Source organism: Anopheles coluzzii, chromosome 2 (genome assembly GCF_943734685.1).
Source record: "Anopheles coluzzii chromosome 2, AcolN3, whole genome shotgun sequence".
NCBI lineage: Eukaryota > Metazoa > Arthropoda > Insecta > Diptera > Culicidae > Anopheles > Anopheles coluzzii.
This window is the reverse complement of record NC_064670.1, coordinates 51,735,090-51,760,674: the sequence shown is the minus strand read 5'-3', so window position 1 is coordinate 51,760,674 and position 25,585 is coordinate 51,735,090. Positions and strand designations below refer to the sequence as shown.

The 25,585-nt window shown below is 48.4% G+C and overlaps 3 protein-coding genes across 17 annotated transcripts in view; 1 reads left to right on the top strand and 2 right to left on the bottom strand.

The window, feature by feature from the left end:
• LOC120953716 (tyrosine-protein phosphatase 10D) overlaps positions 1-25,585 on the top strand; it is a 144,863-nt gene that overhangs the window by 23,199 nt on the left and 96,079 nt on the right. For 3 of the 11 annotated variants that reach the window (XM_040373909.2, XM_040373910.2, XM_049606602.1), the window contains exons 3-14: positions 1,888-2,413; positions 3,844-3,888; positions 4,460-5,560; positions 5,642-6,073; positions 6,164-7,594; positions 7,723-7,740; positions 8,221-8,455; positions 8,521-8,707; positions 8,791-9,048; positions 9,143-9,401; positions 9,484-9,603; positions 11,785-12,708. In XM_040373909.2, the coding sequence (XP_040229843.2) occupies positions 1,888-2,413; positions 3,844-3,888; positions 4,460-5,560; positions 5,642-6,073; positions 6,164-7,594; positions 7,723-7,740; positions 8,221-8,455; positions 8,521-8,707; positions 8,791-9,048; positions 9,143-9,401; positions 9,484-9,603; positions 11,785-12,563 (5,391 nt within the window). In that variant the 3' untranslated portion in view covers positions 12,564-12,708. Of the gene's footprint in view, positions 1-1,887; positions 2,414-3,843; positions 3,889-4,459; positions 5,561-5,641; positions 6,074-6,163; positions 7,595-7,722; positions 7,741-8,220; positions 8,456-8,520; positions 8,708-8,790; positions 9,049-9,142; positions 9,402-9,483; positions 9,604-11,096; positions 11,372-11,784; positions 12,709-13,867; positions 16,508-25,585 lie in introns of those variants that run through there. The other 8 variants (XM_040373915.2, XM_040373914.2, XM_049606603.1 and 5 more) reach the window with 8 other exon arrangements.
• Positions 17,321-19,123, bottom strand: LOC120951411 (ubiquitin-like protein 7). The gene is made up of 2 exons (XM_040370110.2): positions 18,803-19,123; positions 17,321-18,681 (listed from the first exon to the last, which is right to left on the bottom strand). Exons 1-2 carry the CDS (start codon positions 18,948-18,950, stop codon positions 17,513-17,515), a joined length of 1,317 nt encoding a protein of 438 aa, XP_040226044.2. The 5' UTR covers positions 18,951-19,123; the 3' UTR covers positions 17,321-17,512.
• LOC120947329 (protein TANC2) overlaps positions 20,669-25,585 on the bottom strand; it is a 117,955-nt gene continuing 113,038 nt past the window's right edge. For all 5 annotated transcript variants that reach the window (XM_040362551.2, XM_040362552.2, XM_049606601.1 and 2 more), the window contains 4 exons: positions 23,027-25,516; positions 22,613-22,964; positions 22,245-22,539; positions 20,669-22,160 (listed from right to left, as the gene is read on the bottom strand). In XM_040362551.2, the coding sequence (XP_040218485.2) occupies positions 21,789-22,160; positions 22,245-22,539; positions 22,613-22,964; positions 23,027-25,516 (3,509 nt within the window). In that variant the 3' untranslated portion in view covers positions 20,669-21,788. The remainder of the gene's footprint in view (positions 22,161-22,244; positions 22,540-22,612; positions 22,965-23,026; positions 25,517-25,585) is intronic.

Here is a 25,585-nt window from a genome sequence, read left to right as displayed (position 1 = left end):
AAAAACACAGCGCATACACACACACAGGCACACAACGATATGTAGCGGTGAAAATCGATCGAAAATGATGTATTCAATCGATTGAAGTGAAAGTTTTGCATTTCGCCTGGTGCTGGTGTGTTGGACCCACCCTCCACCACCACGCCAATGTGCAACGGTACATAACGTACCGGCTGAAGTGTTGTTGGTGTTGTTGTTGTGCGTGTGTGCAGTTTTTCCACTATTTTCCACCCACTCTGCGTATAGGCAGTAAGGAGGGGAGAGACAGAGTGAGATCAGAGGGAGGACGATCTTCTCGCTTCTTCATCTATGCACACCGCCGACGCTGCCTCCGAGTGAACGTATGATTTTGCTGTATGTTTGTTGCTCTTACCTACTCTTCATTGCTGCTCTAGCCCACCCGTTGGCCGATGCGCTGCACTTGATCTCTTTTTTTTGTTTGCGCGCTCCCTGTGCCGGAGTGATAGATTTTCACTTATGTTCGGTTCACTTTTACTGGATGCGCCACTTTTCCTCTCGTGTACTTTCTTGGCCGCATAACGTGGTGTGGTTTTCATGTTTCTGCTTTGCGCGGTTTAGTTCGTTTGTTGTTGTTGTTGTTGTTTGTAGTGCAGCGCTCAGTAGAAGTGCTCGCGCGCGCGCACACCAAGCCGTGTCGTTGATTGTGTTGTGCATCATCATGTGCCTTTTGCTTTATCACGGTTTGCAGTCACTGTAGACGCCCAACGCGTTTGTTGCTTCCACGTTTTTTTTCTTCCACAGATACGATATTGCGTTTCCCTTGACTGATCAACTGCTGCACCGCGCAGGAAAAGGGTGGGGCAAAGGTACGAGAAAATGGTTTGTGGGCGGCGTACATTTGTTTCCGTAAATCATCGTTTGCTCGTACCGATGTTATGGTTCTGAAATCGTTTGTTCCACTTGTTCCGGTCCCGGGTCCCGGGTGGTGGCGCGATTAGCTCTCTAAACATTCAATCTTCCGACACCTCTGCACTGCACGGGCACAGAAACGCTCGTACCCGTGATTCTGATGGTTGGTTGCTCGTGATTCGTGAGGAAATGGGATACATTTGGGCAAAATTATGGTTGTAAATAAAGTTATGAGTGAAACTACTTATAAGTTTTATGGGACTAGATGAAATATTTAATTAAGACTAAATACGATTCTGCGTAAAGAAGATTTTTTGGATGGATTAGCTTTGTTTTCTTCTGTTTTCATTTATTATAATGATTTTTTATTATAATATCTACATATTGAAACTTAAATGACACTAAACTAAAACTAAAATAGGCTAAATCAAAAGAATTTTAAGTGCTTCAATAATAGCGGATTTTTTAAATCAATTTCTTGGTTTCAAACTTACACTACATCAATAGACGAAAAACTTCTACTAGCAACGACAACACTTTTTATGGTTTAGCGTAGTATTAAGGATTATCATCCAAATACTTCGGCCTTCATACGTATTCGTAGCTCGTTGCGACATTTTCTTGGAACTGCTTCTAATTTCATGCTTTAGCAAAGTTTCGACATGAACTATTTAACTTTTTTCGATTACTGGTTACGATAAAGCGGACATGTCTTGCCCGTAGCCGAGATGATTTGCTGAAGGATCAATAACAAAACCAAACTGCTATTACACTACAAGTTCGTTAACGTCTTACCTCAGCAAGATTGCTCTCAGTAACAGGAAAATTGTGTCTTCCGCTTCCGGCCTGAAATCACTTATCGTTATACTTCCCTTCACCATTTGTCTCCTTCCATTCGTGACTATTATCGATTGAGTTACCGGGATCGTAACACCTCCCGCCTGCTGTATTATAATGAAGCTGGATTGACTAACTAACGCCTCTTTTGCCCTCCATTACCATCTCCATCTCGCGCAGCAATGTTACGGTGCAGATCTCGTCATAGAAATCCCTGGCAATCAGGGTTTGGATGATTCGTTTTACCGGCTCGACTACTACCCACCGATCGGCAATCCGGCACCGAACGCAACGATCGCTTCGCGGGACGTCGGCGATGAGATACAGTTCTCGAACGGGCTGCCCGGCACGCGCTACAACTTCTGGCTGTACTACACCAACTCGACCCACAAGGACTGGCTGACCTGGACGGTCTCGATCACGACAGCGCCGGACCCGCCCGCCAATCTGACCGTGATACCGCGCAGCGGCAAGAACGTCATCATCAACTGGAGTCCACCGGCCCAGGGCAACTATTCGTCGTTCAAGCTGAAGATCCTCGGCCTGTCGGACAACTTTGCCACCAACCAGACGGTGGCGATCGAAGACAATCAGTTCCAGTACATGGTGCGGGACCTGACGCCCGGCGCGACGTACCAGGTGCAGGCCTACACGCTCTACGATGGCAAAGAGTCGGTGGCTTACACGAGCCGCAACTTCACCACAAGTAAGTGAGAGGGCAGGTGCAGAGATGGTGCTGGTTGGAATTGTAGTTTGTTTCTGACTTTGTTTCATACGGTGTGGTGTTTTAAAGGTTGTATTTACTAACGTACGAAAGCGTTTCTGCTCTTCCTAGGAAGGAATGTTACGAGCGCCTATAGTGTTTAGCTCTCCGTAAGCCATACTACCACCTCATTCTTACCAGTTCGTAGCATTTTTCTCAACCAAAACTTCGATCGTGCAGAACTGTTGCAATGACTCACACCTAAACCAAGCTCAACTAACAAGCCGGTGGAAGGGCGGAAGGGTCACTGGGGTGGTACTGGGTGATGTTCGTGGAGTGTTGTGTGGACTTTCAAGGTGAACCAGTGGGGCTGCCTCCATCTCGCAGCACAGAAACAAGTCATGGCGGGCATGGCAGTAGTGCGATCACAGGGTCTCCACGTCAACCAACACACTCGGTGGGTCGCGCGTTTGTTGCGCGAAGAAGAGCTGCAAAGGTTCCGGATTGGGAGCGGCGGATCCATTGGCCAAATTACCGTCGTGCCAACATCATGCCGCCTGATAGCTAACGGATGTTTCAATTGAAAAGCATATGCTTTTGTTTCCTACTACATTGTGCCACCACCGCATTAACTGGATAATGCATAACAAATTCACTTTGCTCACACAACTCTCTCTTTCTCTCTCTCGGTTGCTTCCCTTTACGGGGAGCTTCTGCTTTATTATTCTTGTCTCTCCCTATTGCTCTCGCTCTCTTCGCGTCCGATGATATATTCGCTAACAACTAACCCTTTTCCGGATCATGGACACCGCGGGGATGACGTCGGCAATGATGATGATGATGCTGTTGTTGGTGTTGGTGATGCTACTACACTCCCACCCCCCCTCCGGGTCGCCACTATCCGCGAAACGTGTTGTCTTTTGCGGGTTGCAATTTGTCAAACTACTCACGTACACGCTTAACGCTAACTTCCAAACAACGCACACGAACACCAAACACCCTTCGCATAAATACAAATCGGTTGCGAACACACACACAAAAAAAAATGTCTATCCATACAAACGCGCAAACACAACAACCGCTGGTGCCCTCGGCACGCCGCGAATCCGGTTGCGAATTTCCTGGTGGGCTTGCGGAACACCATCGAACACTGTTGCTTCGACCCGCCAACGACGACGGCACGGTGCGAACGACGTACGATGGATTCGTTTGGTTCACCTGAAACGTTGGGCACGAACACAACCGGGAACGCCGTTCGGAACAACGTGGACATCGAATAAACGAACGTGCAAAAACACTCGCACACACATCCACACAAACAACACCTCAACTTCTCACCTTCGCCATATAACACGGCCTCTGCTAACAACCACTAACCACACTCTTCCGACGGTTGACACTAAAATGGTGTTGGGTGGTATCACGCGCGGCAGAGCGCTATCGGCACAAAGATCTGCTGGACATTAAGATTCTGCGAGGTAATTCTAACGCTCCCGTTTGTCGCTTGCATGATGGTCTGTATGTATTCTTTTTTTTTCTTTTCTTTATTCTTTTCATCTTATTACGTTCAAGCATTTCGTTATGCATTCCACGAATGACTCAAGATTCAAGGATGAAGGAACGTTCGTCCATTATTGCATACCATAACGGACGCTGGCAGACGTTTTGAAGAGAAAAGTAAACCGGCATTGATTTTGCTATGCAAATTAGCCTGGAGCGTAAAGAGAGGCATATTATGACAATGACAGCAAAACAGTTATTTAAAGTTCAATATAGGAAAGAAGCAGTAGAATGAAATGAATTGGAATAGTGTCAATTTAAATAGATAGCATTTGTAGTGTACTAATCCTCTTCTTGATCATTCGTGCGAGGGCATAACAAAATAATTAAATGATAATACACTTAACTTGGGAATTTAGTATTCTAACGCACTTGGCTTAACATTTATGCACATGGCATGAGGGAATAACAAAAAAAAACATGCTATTTTAGAAACAAAAATTGATTGACTCATTTTCCCCTTGTCTCCCTCACGACCGTGTTTCCCAGAACCTAACACACCGGGAAAGTTCATCGTGTGGTTCCGCAATGAAACGACGCTCTTGGTGCTATGGCAGCCGCCCTATCCAGCCGGCATATACACCCACTACAAGGTGTCGATCGAACCGCCGGATGCGCTCGGCAGTGTACTGTACGTGCAGAAGGAGGGCGAACCGCCCGGCCCGGCTCAGGCCGCGTTCAAAGGTCTCGTTCCGGGCAGAGCCTACAACATCTCGGTGCAGACCATGTCGGAGGATGAAATATCGCTTCCGACCACCGCCCAGTACCGCACCGTGCCGTTGCGTCCGATGAACGTAACGTTCGACAAAAAGTCCATCACGGAAAACTCGTTCAAAGTGATGTGGGAAGCGCCGAAGGGCACGAGCGAGTTCGACAAATATCAGGTCTCGCTGTCAACGTCCCGGCGACAGCAGGCGGTACTGCGAAATGACAACGAAAATATGGCCTGGCTCGAGTTCAAGGACAATCTCGACCCGGGCAAAACGTACCAGGTCGTGGTGAAGACCGTCTCAGGCAAGGTAACGTCCTGGCCGGCGAGCGGCGACGTTACGCTGAAACCGCTCCCCGTCAAGCAGTTGCAATCGTACACCGATAGCAAAACCGGCGTCATTACCATCTCCTGGAAGCCGGACGAGCTGAGCACACAGGACGAGTATCGCATCAGCTATCACGAGCTGGAAACGAATAATGGCGATTCGAGCACGATGAGCACCAATCAAACCTCGTTTGCGCTGGAATCGCTGCTTCCGGGGCGGAACTACTCCGTTACCGTGCAGGCACTGTCGCGCAAGATGGAATCCAACGAAACGGTCATCTTCGTCGTAACGCGACCCTCCTCGCCGATTATCGAAGATCTTAAGTCGATCCGCGAGGGGCTCAACATTAGCTGGAAGAGTGACGTGAACTCAAAGCAGGACAAGTACGAGGTGACCTACACGCGCAACGATACCAATGATGGCAAGACAGTGCTGACCACGGAGAGTCGGCTGGTCTTTACGAATCTCTACCCCGGCGCCGGCTACGAAGTGAAGGTATTCGCCGTGAGCCATGGATTGCGCAGCGAGCCGCACTCGTACTTCCAGGCAGTCTGTAAGTATCTAGCTGGCGTATGGAATAGAGTGATGGACAGAGAGTACTAATGAGAAAATGCATGCTTTACTTTACCTTTAGATCCAAACCCACCGAGAAACATGACGATTGAAAAGGTGACGAGCAACTCGGTGCTCGTGCACTGGAAACCGCCAGAGCGGTCCGAGTTCACCGAGTACTCCATCCGGTATCGCACGGAAAGTGAAAAGCAATGGATTCGGCTACCCTCGGTAAAGGCAACCGAAGCGGACGTTACCGATATGACGCCGGGTGAAAAGTACACTATTCAGGTGAACACCGTCAGCTACGGCGTGGAAAGTCCCAATCCGCAGCAGGTGAACCAAACGGTGCGGCCGAATCCCGTCTCCAACATTGCTCCGCTGGTGGACTCGAACAACATTACGCTTGAGTTCCCAAGACCGGAGGGCCGCGTGGAAACGTACATCATTCACTGGTGGCCAACCGAGCAGCCGGAGCAAGTATCGATGAAAAATTTCACAGAAGTTAATACAAGTAAGTAATGATGGTAAATTAAGTAATGTTGGCGCCTTTTTTGGAAAATGATTAATGTAACTCTCCACCCGACCTTTTGCTTCATTCTAGTACTACCGTATCCCGGCACATTGAGCGACGATGAAAAGACGGTGGAAGAACCGCCGCTTGTACGATTGCTTATTGGAGATCTGATGTCCGGTGTAATGTACAACTTCAAAATCCAAACCATCTCGTACGGCTTGACAAGCGATCTTACTAAGCTGCAAACGCGCACGATGCCGTTGATACAATCCGAAGTGGTGATCGTGAACAATATGCACACGCGGGACATGGTTACGCTCAGCTACACGCCCACCCCACAGCAGTCGTCGAAGTTCGATCTGTACCGCTTCTCGCTTGGCGATCCTAGCATTCCAGATAAGGAAAAGCTGGCGAACGATACCGACCGGAAGGTAACATTCACCGGTCTCACTCCTGGCCGGCTGTACAACATAACCGTGTGGACGGTGAGTGGAAAGGTATCGAGCCAGCCGATCCAGCGACAGGATCGCATGTTCCCCGACCCCATCACCATGCTCGAAGCGACCAGCATCAACGACACCTGGATTGCGCTCAAGTGGGACATTCCCAAGGGAGAATACACCTCGTTCGAGGTGCAATATCTAATGAACGATTCGCACTATGTGCAGAACTATACTGTCAACAATCATATCACCATAACGGACCTGAAGCCTCACCGTAACTACACCATTACGGTGGTGGTCCGTTCGGGAACGGAGTCGAGCGTGCTGCGCGTCAGCCTGCCTATTTCGGCCAACTTCCAAACGAAGGAAGCGCTCCCGGGACGGATGGACAAGTTCGCGCCGATCGATATTCAGCCGAGCGAAATAACGTTCGAATGGTCACTGCCACCGAACGAACAGAATGGCATAATCCGTCAGTTTACGATCACCTACGGGTTGGATGGTTCGCAGCACACCCAGGTGAAGGACTTCCGACCGAATGAGCTGCGCGGCTCGATCAAGGCACTGCAGCCGGGCAAATCGTACGTGTTCCGCATCCAGGCAAAGACAGCCATCGGCTACGGGCCGGAGCATATCTGGAAGCAGAAGATGCCAATTCTCGCCCCACCAAAGCCGGAAACGCAAGTCGTTCCAACGGAGGTGGGTAGCAGCGCTACGACCATCGAAATACGCTTCCGCAAACATTACTTCAGCGATCAGAATGGAGTTGTGACTACGTACACTATCATAATTGCCGAAGATGATTCGAAGAACGCGTCGGGCCTGGAAATGCCCAGCTGGCGCGATGTGCAATCGTACAGCGTGTGGCCACCGTACCAAGTGATCGAACCGTACTATCCGTTCAAGAACAGCTCGGTAGAGGATTTCACCATTGGCACCGAGAACTGTGACGCAAAGAAAACGGGCTATTGCAATGGTCCGCTTAAATCAGGCACTACGTACAAGGTGAAGGTGCGAGCATTCACGGCACCGGACAAATTCACCGATACGGCCTATAGCTATCCCATCCGCACCGGTAAGTTATTGGGGGTAATATATACCTTTATCTTGTTGTTACTTTATGGGATATTAGGATGTAACTAGTCAATGGAAATTTTACGAACGTATCTTTTTTCACTCTTTCACTGGAAAATTCACAAACAGCTCTTCTATCGGTGGATGGTAAGCTCTCAATGTACTTTGCATCCCACAGTTTGTTTTGTTGATGCATGTCTTGCTTGCTTGCTAGTCGTTGTGTTAGTTGAATACCACGCATGAGGCAGATTATTTTTATTTTTCTTACGTTGTTTACTTTCTCGTTACTTATTTAAAGAAATTTGATTTTTCGATATTGATCAAAACCAAGCCCGCACATTCATCTTACTCGTTTTCTTTTGTCCTGTGTTATTTTATCAATCAGACAAGTATCACATATTATAATTAATGTACAATTAAAGTATATAATTTATACTTAATCGTGCTGAATTCTATTCTCGTTTATTTGTTATGATTTTGTTAATTTTTAAGCATAAGGTCTTTTTTTCCTCCACAAATTATATGATAAGTTTCTTTTCGTTCCGTTATTTCGTTCAAAGCATGAAACTACTATAACCTTCCCATTTAAACTATTCTAATCCGTTGTTATTTTTTCGGTACAAACAGCCCAAGACAATACATCGCTCATTGTGTCGATTACCGTACCATTACTGATCATTGCAATGCTTGTCGGTGTGGTACTGTTCCTGCGTCGACGACGACACACCGGCCGCAAAACCACCGAGCAACGAACTAACGACAATATGTCCCTTCCGGACAGTACCATCGAAACTAGCCGTCCGGTATTGGTGAAAAATTTTGCCGAACACTATCGTATGATGTCCGCAGACTCCGATTTTAGGTAAGGAAATACAGCAAAGCATAAAACGGGATCATGATTACATATATTCAAACCTGCCCCAACAGATTTAGCGAGGAGTTCGAAGAGCTGAAACATATCGGGCGCGATCAACCATGCACATTTGCGGATCTGCCGTGCAATAGGCCTAAGAATCGGTTTACAAACATTTTACCATATGACCATTCCCGATTTAAACTTCAACCCGTGGACGACGAGGAAGGTTCGGACTACATTAATGCTAACTACGTCCCGGTATGAATGAATCAACGACATTGCGCTGATGAGCCCGATAACAGTGTTAATGTGAAATTTTCGTTTGAAACAATGTCTTGCAGGGCCACAACTCGCCGAGAGAATTTATTGTGACGCAAGGTCCACTACACTCGACGCGGGACGATTTCTGGCGAATGTGCTGGGAAAGCAATTCGCGTGCGATTGTGATGCTAACGCGGACCTTTGAGAAGGGTCGCGAAAAGTGCGATCACTACTGGCCGCACGATACCGTACCAGTATATTACGGTGACATTAAAGTGACACTACTTAACGATAGCCATTATCCCGACTGGGTCATCACAGAGTTTATGATGACGAGGGTAAGAGTTTTGGGACATTTTAAGTCACCCTTATATGATTAGTGCAAAAGCTCTTAACACATTGATTTACCACATTCATTGCGCATTTCTACAGGGCGAGCAACAGCGCATAATACGTCATTTCCACTTCACGACGTGGCCCGACTTTGGTGTGCCAAATCCTCCTCAAACGCTTGCACGGTTCGTGCGAGCCTTCCGCGAGCGCGTCGGACCTGATCAGCGGCCGATCGTAGTGCACTGTAGTGCCGGTGTCGGGCGGTCCGGCACCTTCATCACGCTGGACAGAATATTGCAGCAAATCCAGGTGTCAGACTATGTTGACATCTTTGGCATCGTCTGGGCAATGCGAAAAGGTAACGGAGAGAATGCAGTACACCTAGATTACATCTTTTTTTCTGCTTCTCAATAACTACATTTCTTCCCGGTTCTTTGTAGAACGTGTCTGGATGGTACAAACGGAGCAGCAATATATCTGCATTCACCAGTGTTTGCTGGTCGTGCTGGAGGGTAAGGAAGGCACTGAGCGTGAGATTCACGACAATCAAGGCTACGAAGGTATGTATTCGTTGCTTACGATTCGATTTACAGAAAAATGGTTGAGCAGCAAAGCTTGCAAACACGTGCTGTGTTGGCTGCTAAACGCAGGTGCAAAAAAAATACCACCAAACAAGGTGGTTCGCACGGATTGCAATTCGTTCCTGTTGTCAAGTGAAAAGATTCGCCTTCATACGTACATGACTCCTCGAAAGCACTCATTTTTAATATCGTCGCCTTACTAAAGATAAACCTCATGCAGTATTGATGCCAGCTTCGTGTAACTTTTTTTTATCCTACCATAACAATACACTCCGGATATCCGTCAACCTCATCAGCTAGTGCCGCTTGCTTTCGGCCATTCTTTACGGAAAGATTAATTTGTACTCATTGCAAAATAGTTACTAAAATATATTTCAAGTCTATCGCTTCCCGGCAGTGGTGGGTTTAACGGTAATCGAAGTTAGCGGCTACCAGGCGCTCCGACAGTACAAGGGCTTTTTAGTGGATGCTAAGCCCAATATCTTTTTGACAAGTCAGTGGATGTCTGTGGGCTGAAGTAAATACCCGAGACATAATCAAATTGACTAGAGATCTTCGTTGGCGATATGTCCTCAAAGTCCCTTCCCGTTGACAATTAATTTATGAAGATGTTCGTCTCATGGAGCATTGGGCGTCTTATCCAATGGCACCAATTCTAAGCCTCCTTTCTCTCCCCCTTCTCAAAGCCTATAGGGAGCCTACCGTCTAGTGTTTGCGCTTTGGGCCCCCGGTACCCTAAGCCCGCCACTGCTTCCCGGATGGTTTGGTTTTGTAGATTTTCATCGGTTGTTTAATTTATTTTTCTTAATTTTAATTCGTGTGTTTGGTATTCAATCTCTGATAACATAATTTTCTCGGTCTACTTGCTAACTTGCTAACTAACCCGTGTAATGTGCTTGCACGTAAAATGATCTCACTGCACACGTAATCTGGAATTATATTAACTAAATGTAGTTCAACTAATGTTATACTAACTAAGCTCGAAATAGTTCGTACACAGCCTGGTTTCTCTAAATAGGTTTAACGTTCTATCAAAATAACTCAATCGCTCAAAATCAAAATCAAAATAACTCAATGGTTTAAAAACATGCCAGTTTAGTTTTAATATTAACTTCTTTCCTTATAATATGTTATGAGATTATGTTATTGAAGCAGCAGTTCAAATTTCTTCACAAAATAACGATTCCTTAACACGATGATTGACAAATTCGTTTAATCTTTCTTAGCAGATGGTTGTGTAGCATGCAATTTTAAAGCATTTTGTTTGATGTTTGTGTTGTTTATTTAGGCCTTGCATTAAATTGTTCCATCCATACCACACTCATACATTAGCCAATATGTTGTCTTCACGTGGTAAAGTTGTTGAAAGATTTAAAATTGTTTTATTGTTTCTTTTTCATTTTTCGTTTTTTAAAATCAACTGCTCTGATCGATCGTCCGTATCAATCAAACACAAATCAAATAAACAACAGATGAAAGTATATTAAACCAAACGATTTACGGTCACCTAAGCGATTCGCAAGTCAGGCTAACCTGCGTGTGAAGGGACGCAACTGGCGGATTGTAACTTTCCACAGCTAAGCAGATGAAGTGTGCAGTCCCACTAATCTGGCTGTGAGTGTTTTGATATGAGGAAGGATTAAGTCATAACTACCGGAAGAATTGTAATTATTAAAGAATCATTAGGCGCGCTGTGATCACGGTGTTACGGTGTAATAAAACAGACAAACGAAAACGTGCGCTCTACGCTAGGATGTTGTTTGCTATTGATAATTTCTCTTTCTCTATCCCCTCTTTCTCTCTGTATCTTTCGTCATATTCAAACATACTACAACTGTGTAAATTGTGCTTGTTGTATAAAACAAAATTGTTACTCAATCGTCGCACAACAACAAAACATGTGCCGCACATACCTGTAATCTTTGCGTCACATTGTGCACTTGAACGTAAACTATGTTCTTTTCTTAACACACACCTAATCGCGGGATTTGATACTTTACCTGGTGTACTCTCTCTCTCTGGTGCTTGGAATGGATGGTATTAACTGTGAAACATATTTTTTTATAAACATACACACCGGTATGGATGGCCTTTTGCGTACACTTTGCTGCACTAAACGGACACAACAATGCGCCACCTCTCCCTGTTCAACGTCCGTAGAGCCTCGAGATGATGATCAGCAGTCGGAAGAGCAGTTGCTCATTGAAAATCGTTCCGATGATGAGCTGGACGAGGTGGCGGCCAGAGAGCAGCATCAACAGAACGGTACTGCCGGCGGTATAGAAAACCATGAATTGGATCGCCGAAGAAGTGCAACTGTTGAGATCGTCGACAATGAGCTGGTCATGATGCAGCAGGCCAACTTCACTGCCGGCGAAACGACAGAAGAAGAGCTGCTCGATGAGGAAGAGGAAGTGGAGGTGACGGTTGATGGGCTCATGATTGTGTCCAGAAAACAGTCCCATGTAAGCTCCTCCACACCGGCGATGGGTGGTGATGGCCAGCAGCAGGAGCAGCACCAACACTCCAACAGCAACTCTGCCAGCAACAATGAGCGAGACCAACCTTCATCCGGGCAGGACGAGCGTTCTATTAGTAGCAATGGAACGAACAGCAATAACAGTGCCAACAGTGGCTACGAATCGAGCCCTCACAAACGCCGCTCATTGGCAGCCACGAGCCAGGAACGGGTGCATGATCGGCGATCGCTCAGTTTCTCCACCGGGGGTGCAGAGATTGTAAGCAAAGGGGACCCATCGAGCGGAGATCATCAACAGCAGCATCAACAACAACAGCAGCAGGTGCAGCAAACCTACCAAGTAGGAGGACCGCTGCAGCAGCAACAGCAGCAGCAGCATCAAGCCGTCCTTCCGCCAGGGCAGCACCATTCTCATCAGCCCACGGTCGGCGGTGGGAAGCTGTGGAAGGAGGAAAGATGACAGTTAGAGAACGATAGCGACAATCGAAGCAGCGGCCGGAGCAGCATCGTAATCGCTATCAACGACAACGACAGCCATGTAAATAGTAACGCCTCGAACGTGGTGATCCTGCGGGCGGACGGTGACGACGACGATCGCACGATGGCGACCAAGGACGACGAGACGGAAATCGACGACGGCATCGACGGGTCGGACGAGGGCGACGACGACCTGAACGCAGTGGAGGAGGTCAACGGTCGGGATGGCAAACGGTGCGGGCAGGTGGAACACGACGATGACGACGACGACGACGACGAGGACGATGAGCAGACGCACGAGCAGCGCGAACTGTTGCTGCACCGTCGCAACGAGCGCAACGTTCGGGCCGTTGCGGCCGCCATGGTGGCTGGGGCGGCGGCCGGTGCCGTCGCCAATGGCAGCAGCAATGGCGGTGGTGGTGTCGTCGGGCCGGGTTGCGGCGTTGGGCGCTACAAACACCACAGCTACGTCGAGGTGGAGGAGGACGAACAGGACGACGACATCATCGTGATCGTGGACGAGGACAACAGTGCCGCAACGGATAGCGAGGGAGGCGGTGGCAGCAACCGAGGTTGTGGTGGTGGTGGCGGTGCGACAGGCAACGTTGGTTTAGTTGGCGGTGTTGGTGGTACTAATGGCATTAGCGATGAGCTGTATCTAAAACTGAGAGAAATGGGTTGGTAGCACCGTTATCATATTTATTGCTTTGCTTACTGTTTTGCTTGCTTCTATAGCGTTAGTTTGCTGTTTTTATTCGTTTGTATGTATGTAGTTATGCTCTCCTAAATTGCTAACAACTCGTGTTGATTCGGTTTTGTGCTACTATTTAAGGATCCCTTCCTAACATTTGCTTTCACCATTTCGCAGTAACACTATTTTTCTCTTGTCATACTCACAATGCACTATATTCGATTTGCGTATGTTTTAAAATTGCCCCTTCACATATTTTGATTCTCTCAAACAGCAAAGAAACCCTGTTAAAAATCCCTTTTTTAATCTCCGTCGTTGTCGTTACGACAAGACAAACAGCATGATGAAATTTCTTTCCGTGTTTACCCTTTTGTTCATTTTCATTCGATTTGCTCACGTTGAATGCAGCTGCATGCAACGTTCCTTTTAAGTGTGATGTTTTGTCAACAGTGTTATTTTATAGCCGGCGGGCGGGCGAATGTTCGTATCTTGCATACCATAATCTAATCCATGTTTTTTGTACACTTTTTGCTTCATCATGGATGCGGAATCAACGAACCGATCGAACGTGCCGTTATTGATCAATAACGCCGCAGATGACGAAGGAATCGCTGAGTCGGGAATGTAAGCGACCGACCAGATGCGGCAGCCTGGAGCAGTGTCTGCAGCCCGCCATTGTACTTCCTCGACCACCAGCCAACGCGTAAAGTGGCCATCGAGCGGCGACGAACGCAGCTAGTAGTTTAGCGCAGAGCGGTTTTAATATTTAAACGAATGTAATTAATACTTAAACCACCCTCCCCTCCCTTTTCCACCGGCAGTGTGTGGAACCGGCCCGTAGTAGTAAACGCCGTTCGCTCGATAGCTTAAATCCTAGTTGTAATGTCCTAAAGCTGGGGACATACACCCATACATTCAGCGGAAAACACAAACAGAGACAGAAAATATCAATCGAACGCTATCCTCGTACTAATTTGTTCGTATCAATTGTTCAACGCGTGCAATCCGCTGACAGACAGCAGCAATCTCAATGTTAACGATATCCGTACCGTGCTGGCGTGATGAACGTGTTAAACGCTTCGATCTATTAGTAATAATGACAACTTGGGTGGCCATAGACCTCCACTACGTCAGGTGCTAGTGCGCGCGCGTGTGTGTGTATGTATGTTAATGCGGTTGTAATTGTATAGTAATTGGCGATTTTAATGATTAGAAAGCACCCCACTACCATCCGTACGAAATATCTCCCCTTCGCGCGCGAAAAACGCGACAGAATGCTAAAACGCAAAACGCATCGTGTAGTCTAAATCTTTTTCCCTTAGGTGTAAACCTTCTTTGTTTTTGGCTTTTCGGGCGATATTGGACTGTCTTCTATTTAATAAGAAGAGAGATCATTTGGCTCTCATAACATTATAGAAATCGAATCCATTCGGCCATGTAGTAGCAGGCGCGTATCGTACCCGACAGCAGTGTAGCGTATTTAAATAATCTTGCGAAACGTTACACGAAGATGTTTGTATATCTATCCCCGATCTGAACAGTTCGAAAGCATAGTTAGAAACCTCATCTTTTCCCAGTGGACGGAGCGACAATTTCACGTGTGAGCTAGACAAGATTTACATTGGCTTTTCATGCTCCAAAGGACGTAAAAAACACACGAACAACGCATACACGCACACACACACAAACGAAGGGCTTGACCAGAAGCGATAAAACCTTACTCCATAATCAAAACCATGCAAAACTATACTTAGTCAGTTAGACGCAATTTGCAATCTCGGAAGGGCGAAAAGTGGGTAAAAGTGAAACTAAGAATCTTAACGGCGAACGTATCTGTGGTGTCTAACGGATGTGTCCGGTTTGTAGGGACCATTTCAGTTTTTGTTTTATGTAGCAGACCTGCAATCCCCGCAAACCGCTATCTATATGTGCTATTGTATATTCAACCGTGGAGCAAAACCTATGAAAACGTGTCAAAAAAACAATTGTAGTATATACATAAGAATTCTGTGTAGAAAAGCAAAGGAATGGCCAACGGGTGAAAGTATTTAATAGCGTGTAAAGCGTGAGAAAACGAAGGAAAAGACGTACGATGCCCAAGCAGGAGCCGGAGAGGGAAGAAAGCGGTGACCAATTCGAACTTATTTACATTCGTTTGCAGAATACAGATTGTGACAAAAATACGCAGCTATAGACAGACCCTTCGGGGGTGTAGGTACGTGTGTTTTGCAAACACACACACATACGGTTATAAGGTATTGTTTTCTTTTTATGTGTTTTTTTTCTATTTTTGTTTTCGGATTTTAATCAATTTCCCGTTGTGTACATATTAGTATGCGAGACAGTGGCAATCAACACTCATTGCAATCATTTTTATTACAAAAACAAAACATAATTAAGTTCTTAGCTATTATTAGAATCCACGGGGATCGTAGTAAGAGGGCAGTAGAGCGCCGTAGCGCATCATGTTGGAAGGGAAGGCAGCGCAATAGAAGCAAACACACAAACGTTAGCAAGGGGCAATGTACAGCAGTCGGAACAATGCGGGTTGAATTACGTGTTGCAGCCAATGCAAATCCTCGACAGGGATTCATATTTTTAATGCCAGTTTTAATTTTCCATTCGAAACAAAAACCCACCTTTCAAAACACATCGATTCACTCGAAACCACTGGAAACACTGGAAACACACATACCGAAAGACTTTGTAAAAGCACACAACGAGATGTTATTAGTGGCAGCAACTGGAGGCAGCACAAAACAAGAGGACCACACACACACACACTCAACTGTTTTTGCTCCGTTTTTGTGTGCTTTTGATACAAAACAAAACACTGCCGTCTTGGGGGCCCGGAAAACTAAGCATTATATCAGTTTTAAATCACACAAAACAGTGGGCAGTTTTTTTGTTACTAAAACAGTACTTGAAATACACCAAACCCAAGCGACACACAATGATATTAGAACGGAACCCTAGTGGAAGCGTAATTCAACCTACCGATAACGAGGAAATAATAACAGTAGAAAGATCGCAAACGCGCGTAAAAGACGATAATCAGGCAATAAGAGTAACCACTACACCCGACATTATATTGATGCTTCCGTGCGTTTTACAATTTTTAGAGCGGTAAATGATGGGGTGAAAAAACACAGAAAACGTCATATCAATTACTCCAAGGAAAATATAAAAGAAAAGTCGAAAACAAAAACCAAACAACATGAATCGATCGTACAGCATGGTGTGGTGCCTTTGTGCTTTAATTTTCAGTTCGTACCTTACCTCCAATATCCGAATTGGCCAAACCCGACAGCTTAAAGCACCAGCAAAAGGTAAGATTTTGTATTGTTTTCTCTTCAAATTCCGCCAAAATAAATTTACTTTCATTGCGAACCACTGCACGATCTCCATACTGAAAATCACCAAACGCGATCGAAATGGCTACCGGCGCCATGACAGGCTACCGCGTGACCGAAAGGATGGCGCCTCTGTATTGTGTTCAACAGCAAGCGCTTTGATTGGACGAGCTGTGAGATTTGTCGAATGCTAGTAGTGTGCGTGTCCAGTTACTAGGCAACGATACGAGCAGTATCCTCCTAACAATCATGCAACCCTGTTGCTTTAGTCGAAAAGTAAGCGCACCAGGCGAATTTTGTCGTCGGGTCGAACACGACAGTTGCCGAAAAGCTCGTCCTCCTTGCCGTCATGCTCTCCTGTTACTTTCGGTGCAAACTAGCCGTTTCGGGAGCGGTTTTTGAAATTTGGCAAAATGGCGGCGATACTCGATTGCGTTGGTAGATACAGTGGGTCCAAAAAGTATACGTCTAGTTGCATAATTAAAAAAAAAAGCGATTTAAGGATGCAATAAGCATGGGACTATCAAAAAACGATGTGATTCGATAAAATATCCTCTTTACATGTTTTGCTTAAAATAAAGCATTCAAATAGTTAAATAATATCAAAAACATTTACAAAACTAAGAAAACTCATTTGACCCCTAGACGCTTTCTTTTGGGACTCATTGTAGCCAAAGCGTGATCGCAAAAAAAGAATAAATCGGAAAATTCTACTTTATTTATTCATACGCCCACACGGGTCGCGTTCGTTTCTGCACACCTTTCTGCTAGTGCTGCTTTCCCTGCAGCCCGTAATCTCTCTCTTATGTTTGTTACATTAAATACATCGTAACCCCTTTTCATCAGACCTCTAGTTGCCCCCTCTCCCCAACCAACAATGACGACAGTCTAATTGCTCATTCCACCAAAGACAAGATTCACGGCCGACTCGACATTGCCGTTGCACACGATCAGTGCCTGCAGATTCGTTTCCGTGTCGGTCAGTCCCATTTCGCGCATCGTGTCCAGCTCCCGTCGGTACTGTCCGATGCTGGCCGCCAGTGTCGAATGCTGCGAAAGCGTCTGTGCCCCAAGATCGTTGCCCATCGGTTCCGGCGCTGCGGCACCGGCAGTAGTGGGTGGTGCAGGGCTCGTGTCCATCGGTTCAACCACTGTCGGAACGCGTTGGCTCGATACGGCACCACTGCTGCCGGCGGTGGATCCACCTGATCCGGATGCCTGCTGCTCAAACATCATCGAGATCGCGTCGAGCAACATCGAGGACGTGATGCGTCCGGCGGCAGCATTCGAGGAAGTGGTCGGCTGATTGCTGCCGGCAGCAGCTGAGGTGGAGGGCAGGTTGGCGACGACGGACGTGCCGGTTCCAGCTGACCCTTCGCCAGTCGGTTCCGGCTGATTAGCACGGCTGTCCGCATCGCGCTGGGAGATGTTGGACAGAGAGTTGTACGAGCTGCGCGAGCCCGCGAAAGCAAGCGCAGACGCCAGATTGTCGGCCGTGATGCGGCGGATTGTGTTGGGAGCGGCCGAGGTCGTCGGCGAGGCAGTGTTTTCGTCGCTCGACGACGAGTCCGTCAATGGATCGTCCAGCGCGCTGTCGAGCGGTGCGGACAGATGACAGTTGGCCACCTTGGAGATCATCTTGGAGTTGAGCAGCTGCACAATCGTGCGTGATGCCTCGACCAGTATCGGATGCTTGGGGGCTACGCGCCGAACCATTTCCGGCTGCTGCATCGAGGACAGCAGAATTGGATCCTTCAGCAAGGACAGCACGAACAGATTGCGCCGAATCGCCGGGTAGGCGTCCAGTACGTTCTTCATAAATTCGGGCTGCCTTGCCTTCTGGAAGTTGGACGAATCGACCGTGCGCCATACGGACAGTACTTCCTGCACTTCGGCTTCGGTCAGCTCTCGGTCCTCCGGTTGCGGCTGCTGCTGCTGCTCGGTCGATGGATCTTTTTCGCGACGCTTCTGTATGACGTGTATCATTGAACCATCGCTGACGCCTTTGTTTTGCAGGATGTCGTCCGTTTTCAGCAAGCAGCCACAGTACAGCAATTCTGCGCGGCAGACAAAACATGCAAGAGGGATTGCAAGAAAGAGAGAGATGGTGAGCTTCTTAGCAAGAAAAACTACGACCCGGAAGCATCCTCCTTCAGCAAGGTCACCAGGCTCACATACCGAAATCATCTGCGGCAACATCGTTCTGCATCAGTTTGGCTGCTTCCGACCGAAGCGCCTCTGTTGGGCTGGCTAGATCGACATTATCCACCTTTAGCTTTTGGTACGGTTTTAACGGCAAATGCACACCCAGATAGACGGACGGCATTACTCCGGCACTGGCGTAGACTGGCGCGTGATTACAATTACCAACTATGTACCTTTCCTTTTACAATTGGCGTACAAACGCTACACAAAGTGATTCAAAATTGGAAAACGCAGTTTGCGTCTGGTGCAGAAACCATAACAACAAAGCAGATTAATGACAACACACTTTTAATCGAGCCACTGACAGAGCAGATGACAGCTTGACGTACCCGGTACGGACAGGGTTCGCTCTGCGAAAAGGGCTATTAATTTTGTAATCATTTAGAAGAAAACCTAAATTAAAGCTACAGTAGAACGTCGATTATCCGGGGGCGGTTTAACCGGCGGGCGGCTTAACCGTGCGCATAAATGTGACAGCTGTTTAAACGTACAGTGAACAGTTGCAGCGATAGTCAAGTGGGCAACCAGATTTTTGTGCAGCTCTAAAGTGTCTAGTGATATTTTCGAAATTCATTTTTGTTCATGAACAGTTGTTAAACCTATAGTTATTGATTAAAATAATATTTTACTAACGATTAATCGATTTACTCAAGTTGGATTAATTATAAAACTAATAAAAAACTAGTAATAAAATAATTTTTATATGAAAATGACATTTCTTGGACCATTATCCGTGCAAATCGATTAACCGGCAACCGTCCGGTCCCGAGCTGCCCGGATAATCGACGTTCTACTGTATAAATTATAGAGTCAAAGTCTATATAAAAATAATTAATTATTATACCCCTAAATATAACAATCCAACTGAACCGGTTACCGCAACCGGTTGAAAGACGTCTAAACTAGAGATGGGTTCTGCGGATCGCACCCACGGTTCCGCTCCGGTTCCAGCAAGTATGATTCCGATTCCGATTCCAAAGAGAAGGAATCGCTAGTTCCACCGGAATCGTCCGGAATCGTCGGAATCGTCCGGAATCGTCGGAATCGTCCGGAATCGTCCGCAATCGTCTGAAATCGTCTGGAATCGTGCGGAATCGTCGTAATCGTCCGGAATCGTCGGAACAGTCGGAATTGACCGGAATTGGCTGAAATCGCCCGGAATCGACCGGAATCGTCCGGAATCGTGCGGAATCGTAGTCAATCGATAGTAGTGAATAGTAGAGCCGATTCCGGTCGATTCCGACTGTTCCGACGATTCCAGACGATTCATGTTCACGTTCCGGCCGCAGCGCAAATGTCAATGCTGTCTGTCGTACATTTAAGCCAGGAATGTCACGCACTGAGTTCCTCAATATGGACGCTAGCATCTTGTGTTACTGTTTGTATCTATTCGTATTAGGTTATGCACTGAATAAATGACATGAAATGAAATGGAATTCCGACGATTCCAGACGATTCCGGGCCATTCCGGGTGATTCCGGACGATTCTGGACGATTCCGGGCGATTCCGGGCGATTCCGGGCGATTCCGAGCGATTCCGGGCGATTCCGAGCGATTCCAGACGATTCCGGACGGTTCCAACGACTCCGCACGATTCCGACGATTCCAGACGATTCCGGACGATTCCGGGCGGTTCCGGCTTGTCGGATTGAACCTACCCTTCGGAACTGGGTCCGAAATTTGTTGGAATCGTCCGGACCCAGTTCCACTTTTTTGTGCGTTTTGCCCAACTCTAAACCCGTATCTACAATTCAAACAACGTGATAATGATAACAGTAACCTTCATTTTTGTGCATCCGTAATATCGTACCAGCGTCAGTCACTCAACCTGCTTCAAAGTATTGTTTACTAAAATCATAAAAATTGCATTTATTGTTTCATTTCTTGATATTTCTTACACACTACAGTTCTCCTAACACAACTCTGAACGGTATTGCTGCCTACATGTACTGTATGTTATCTAACCTTCTTCCTTGCCGCTTCCTATCGCTTCATTTGCCTGTGTACAAACCCTACCATCCTCATTTGCCTAACACGTAACTATAAATAATTAAGATGATTCGTTTAGAACTAAAAAGAAAGGAAAGGCACACAGTTTCGTGCTTGTTGCTTCTTCTTTTTTTACAAAACCGGTCGGCTAGTATGTGCTGCGCTGCTTCAAAACCCTACCAATAAATCATAATTTAATCGTGTACATAGATAAGTAACAAACTCCTGTATAGCCATTCACTTGCTTCTGCTTCCAAAACGATGTTTTTTTTTGTGCTGAAAATTCATCTTTTTTTTTTGGTTTCTCACCACTGTCCGAGTGAATCGCGAGGGGCACAATCTAAATTTTGTATTTAAATTATTCATATAAATAAAGATAAACGCGACGCTAATCGTCACTGCACCTATGCATATGTGTGGAGTGTTACTGCTGCAAAACGAAAGATTGCTATAAACAAAACCATGTTACACAATGCCTGCGTATAAGGAAAAATCAACATTTGCTGCAACATAAACGGTGGAAATGTATGTTTGTGGAACATTTAATAACCTTAACATTTGTTGCATTGCTTCGTTTAAAGGCGCTCGCGCTATGATTTCGATAGTCGTTGCCAAGAATGTGTGCTATTTCGTTTGTTTGTTTTTTTGTCTTCGTGGAGATAAATTTTGTGATAAAATTTTAAATTCGTTTAATCGTTTTTTTTTTCTCTGCGTCGGTCTTTCTCTCCGCTTGTTAACATCTTTAGAAGAGTGTGTTCAAGCATAAATCCGGTTCGTCTACCAATCCATTCGTATACCAATTAACTTACTAAGGCTGTCCTTCTTCTCTTGCCTACTTCACCTAACTCGATCGATAAAGGGTACATTTTCTTATGCACACAAACACAAACACACATACAAATGCACTCAGCGCACACGAAGCTGGCAATTCAGCTTAACAATCCGGAATGAGTACAACCTGCGACCGAACTCACAGATCGGTAATGATGTCCATCGATTCGGCGAACGAGCGACCACTGTGGACGGAGCTGGAACGCGTGCTGCCGACGCTCTCCATCGGTGTGGCCACGGTCGACAGGCCCACGCTTGCCAGGGCCGAGTTGGCCGTGTCGGCGATCACCTGCATCTGGCGCTTCTGCAAGTCACCGTGCAGGCGGGTAAGCGTTTCCCGAATTTCGGCCGTCGTCGGTTGTGCCCGGGCCAGGGCGGCCGATGCATCGCGCAGTGCCTCACCGTAGCTGCCCTGCTCCATCAGTGCTTTCGCACGGGCGTAGTAACCGTCGTACGCGCTCGGTTTAATCTCGATCGCTTGCCGCGCCAGCTCGATCGCTTCTGCTACATCCTGTGGGATTTGGGAAAGGGAAAGGGTTTACTTGTTACTTGTTGTTGCTTCACGCGCTGACCGCAACGTCGACCGTTGACTTACGTTCATTTTTCGCTTGCAGCGGGATAGATTGAGCAAGAAATTAAACCGCAACTGCTGGAAGGTGGCCACATTGCTGTTGTTGCTATGGCTGTTGTTGTTGCTGTCCGGCACGGGACCGCCGGTAAGCGGATCGGTAACCATCGTACAGCCGCCATTCCCGTTCACATCCCCACCGGTACTCGGTGCGGAAGGGATCTTCTTCAATGCGTACTGATACCGGTGCGATGCTTCCTGCAGTCGATTCTTCCTGTACAGCGTGTTGCCATCCTCTAGCAGCTTGTTTAACAGTATCAACCTGTGGGTGAAGTTACATTCGAAATAAATCCATTTCTGATCATAACGGTGTCCCGCCCTTCAAATGCACGTACATTATTTCCGGCTTCCCGTTCGCCATGGCCCACGTGGCTGGTCCAAGTTTGGCGCCTCGTTTCAGGAACACCTGCACGACCTGCACGTTGCGGCAGGCGATGGCACGATCCAGCGGACGCATCCCGTTGATGTCGACGTGCTCAATTTGCGCCCCATGATCGAGCAGCATCTGCACGAGCGAGGCCGAACCTTGGTACGCGGCCAGATCGAGCGGTGTGCGACCGGTACCGTCCGCGTGCTGCTTATCGGCTCCCCGTTCCAGCAGACACTTGGCCGCCTGCTGCTTACCCCTCAAGCAAGCCCAACTCAGTGCCGTCAGTCCATCTTTGTCCTGCGCTGTTAGCGAGGCGCCTGTGAAGCGAGAAACAGAGCCAATGAGAATCGAGCTCGATGATGAAAGCAACCAAACTTACCTCGACTCAGTAGCAGCTCGATGATGCCCACGTGGCCCTCCTCGGCCGCAATCATCAGTGCCGTTTTGCTGTTCGCTTCCGTCTGTTCACAGTCGGCCGGATGCTGCAGCAGTCGCTCCACGATCGCCCAGTGGCCCTCCTTGACCGCGATCAGCAGCGGTGCCATCTCCTTCCGGTTGCGCACCTCGGTCGAGGCACCCCGGTTCAGCAGTATGACGATCGTTTCCGTGTGCCCGTTCGCGCAGGCCGTCGTCAGGGCCGTCTCGCCGGTAATCACATCCAGCCGGTTCACCTGCACCTCGCCCATGTCGAGCAGATCCTCCACAATGTCCGTATTGCCCTGGCCGGCCGCTGCCGTCAGCGCTTGCTGGGCCGCCTGCTCCAGTGTCACATCGTTGCTTCCCGAGCGGGGAAGCCAATCGCAAGCGACCAGATACTTCACCACCTGCAGCCGGCCAGCGATGGCCGCGTGCACCAGTGCGCACCGCTGGGAGGTATCGGTTTGGCCGAGGAACGCTCCAGCGGCCACCAACTGGCGCACCACGTCACAGTGACCCCGGGCCGAGGCTAGGATGAGCGGTGTGCATCCTTGGCTGTTCGTTTGCTCCACGCTCGCGCCGAACTCGAGCAGCAGATTCACCATCGGCAGTATGCCCTCGTGCGCCGCTATGCACAGGATCGGAGCGCTGCCCAGGAAGGGCGTCACATGGTCGGGCGATGCTCCGGCCAGCAGCAATAATCGCGACACCTTCACGTTCGGACTGTACACATTGCGCAGCGTGGTGAGTGCGGACGAGACGCAGCCCGTTACCGACGCAACCCAGTACGCCTGCAGGTCGCGGGGTGATTGGTGCGAGGGAGCATTTCGGTACAGGTGGGCCTTCAGTATGTGATGGCCGAGCTCGAGTGCCTGCTCCGGATCGAGCGGTGCCTGCAGGCGCGACAGGCGCAGTGCAATGCCCGCATGCCCGTTGCGCAGATCGCACAGGAACTTGGTGCTTTCGCCGTCGTCGCGCCGTATCAACCACTCCCTGAACGAAGGGTGGAAGAACATGTACGTATCGTCGAGCCGCTTCACCAGAAAGCCGGTCAGCGTCTTGAACCGGCACAGGAACTCATCCCAATCGATCATGCCACCGCCGGTGCCGTCTGGTTCCGATCCTGATTCCGAGTCGGCGGGCGACTCACCCGACGCGATCAGCGCATTCAGCGAGTAGAAGATTTCCGTCAGCGTGAGCGGATAGAGAGCGGCCAGGCAGACGGCCAAAATGTTGGAAATACGATCGTACGCGGTGGCGGTCGGGAAGCGCAGGTTAAAGTTCAGCAGGAAGATCTGTGCCAACGAGACCGGCAGCACCTTGAAGCTGCTCGACTTGATCACCAGATTGCCGCGCTCGATCAAATCGAGCGTCAGCTTCGCAAACAGAAACGAACCCTTGGACAGGGCGAGCAGATGCTGCGCAAACTTGAAGTGGGCGCTCGTGTTGATGATCTCCTTCCCGCCGGCCACATTGTGCTGGATGCTTTGGCTCTGGTTGATGCGGAACGTGATGTACTCGAGGATGTCCTTCTGCAGCATCTCGTTCGTCGCCCAGCTGTCCAGGCTCATCTTCGTGTACGGTAAACCCTTGCAGAACTCGAGCATCTGCGTGCGGATGGTGGCGATCACCTTCAGCCAGGGCGGGAAGTGTACGCTCATGCGCTGCAGAAAGGACGCGACCGTATCGCCGTGATCGGGCCGATGGTACTCCGCCTCGCACAGTGCATCCACCAGTATGACGCAGTTCTTGGCCGGGATCTTGCCCGTCCGGCGCAGGGCGGCGAGCGGCTCCAGGATGCCCATCGTCATCGCTCGCTCGGGATTGGCAATGCACTCCTTCACGCTCAGTGCGTGCTGCAAGGCGTGCTCGCCGAGCAGAAACTCGTGGTACGCGGCTAGCTGCGGCGCCTGGCAGAGCTGTGCCGCCAGCGAGTGTACGAAGTCCGGTATGAGGCAGGTGGAGTTGTTGTCGGCCTGGCAGAAGTGGTACGCCACCACGTGCGAGGCGAGCGTGCGCAGCCGATCGTGCGCCACGTTGATCTGACAGTAGATGCCATCGTTCTCCTGGATCGGCAGCTCCTTGCGCCGCCCGAAGCAGGAGTACTCGACGAGCTGGAGCAGCAGTGCCGTCTTGCCGGTGCCAAGATTACCGCTCAGCAGCACGCCGGGCGAATCGGTCGACTGGATCGCGGTGGCCAGCTCGCGCACCAACCAATGCCGGCCGACAAACAGTGGGTTCGGCTCGTGCGTAGGAACCTCGAAGAACAGTGGCTTCAGCGTGAGCTGCTGCTGCAGTTGCTGCTGTTGCTGGTGCTGCTGGCGGTACTGCGCAAAGCGTATCTTCGGATCGATCGGTCCCTTGATCTGGCCGGAGCGTGCCGATCGACGCACCGTCGTACGGCGGCTCTTAAACGCCAGCAAATCATCCACGTTACTCCCACTTTGAGATGCTAAAACGGGACAAGAATACACGATTTAGAACACAGTGGGACCTGGGTGCAGACCTGGGTTTAGGTTTC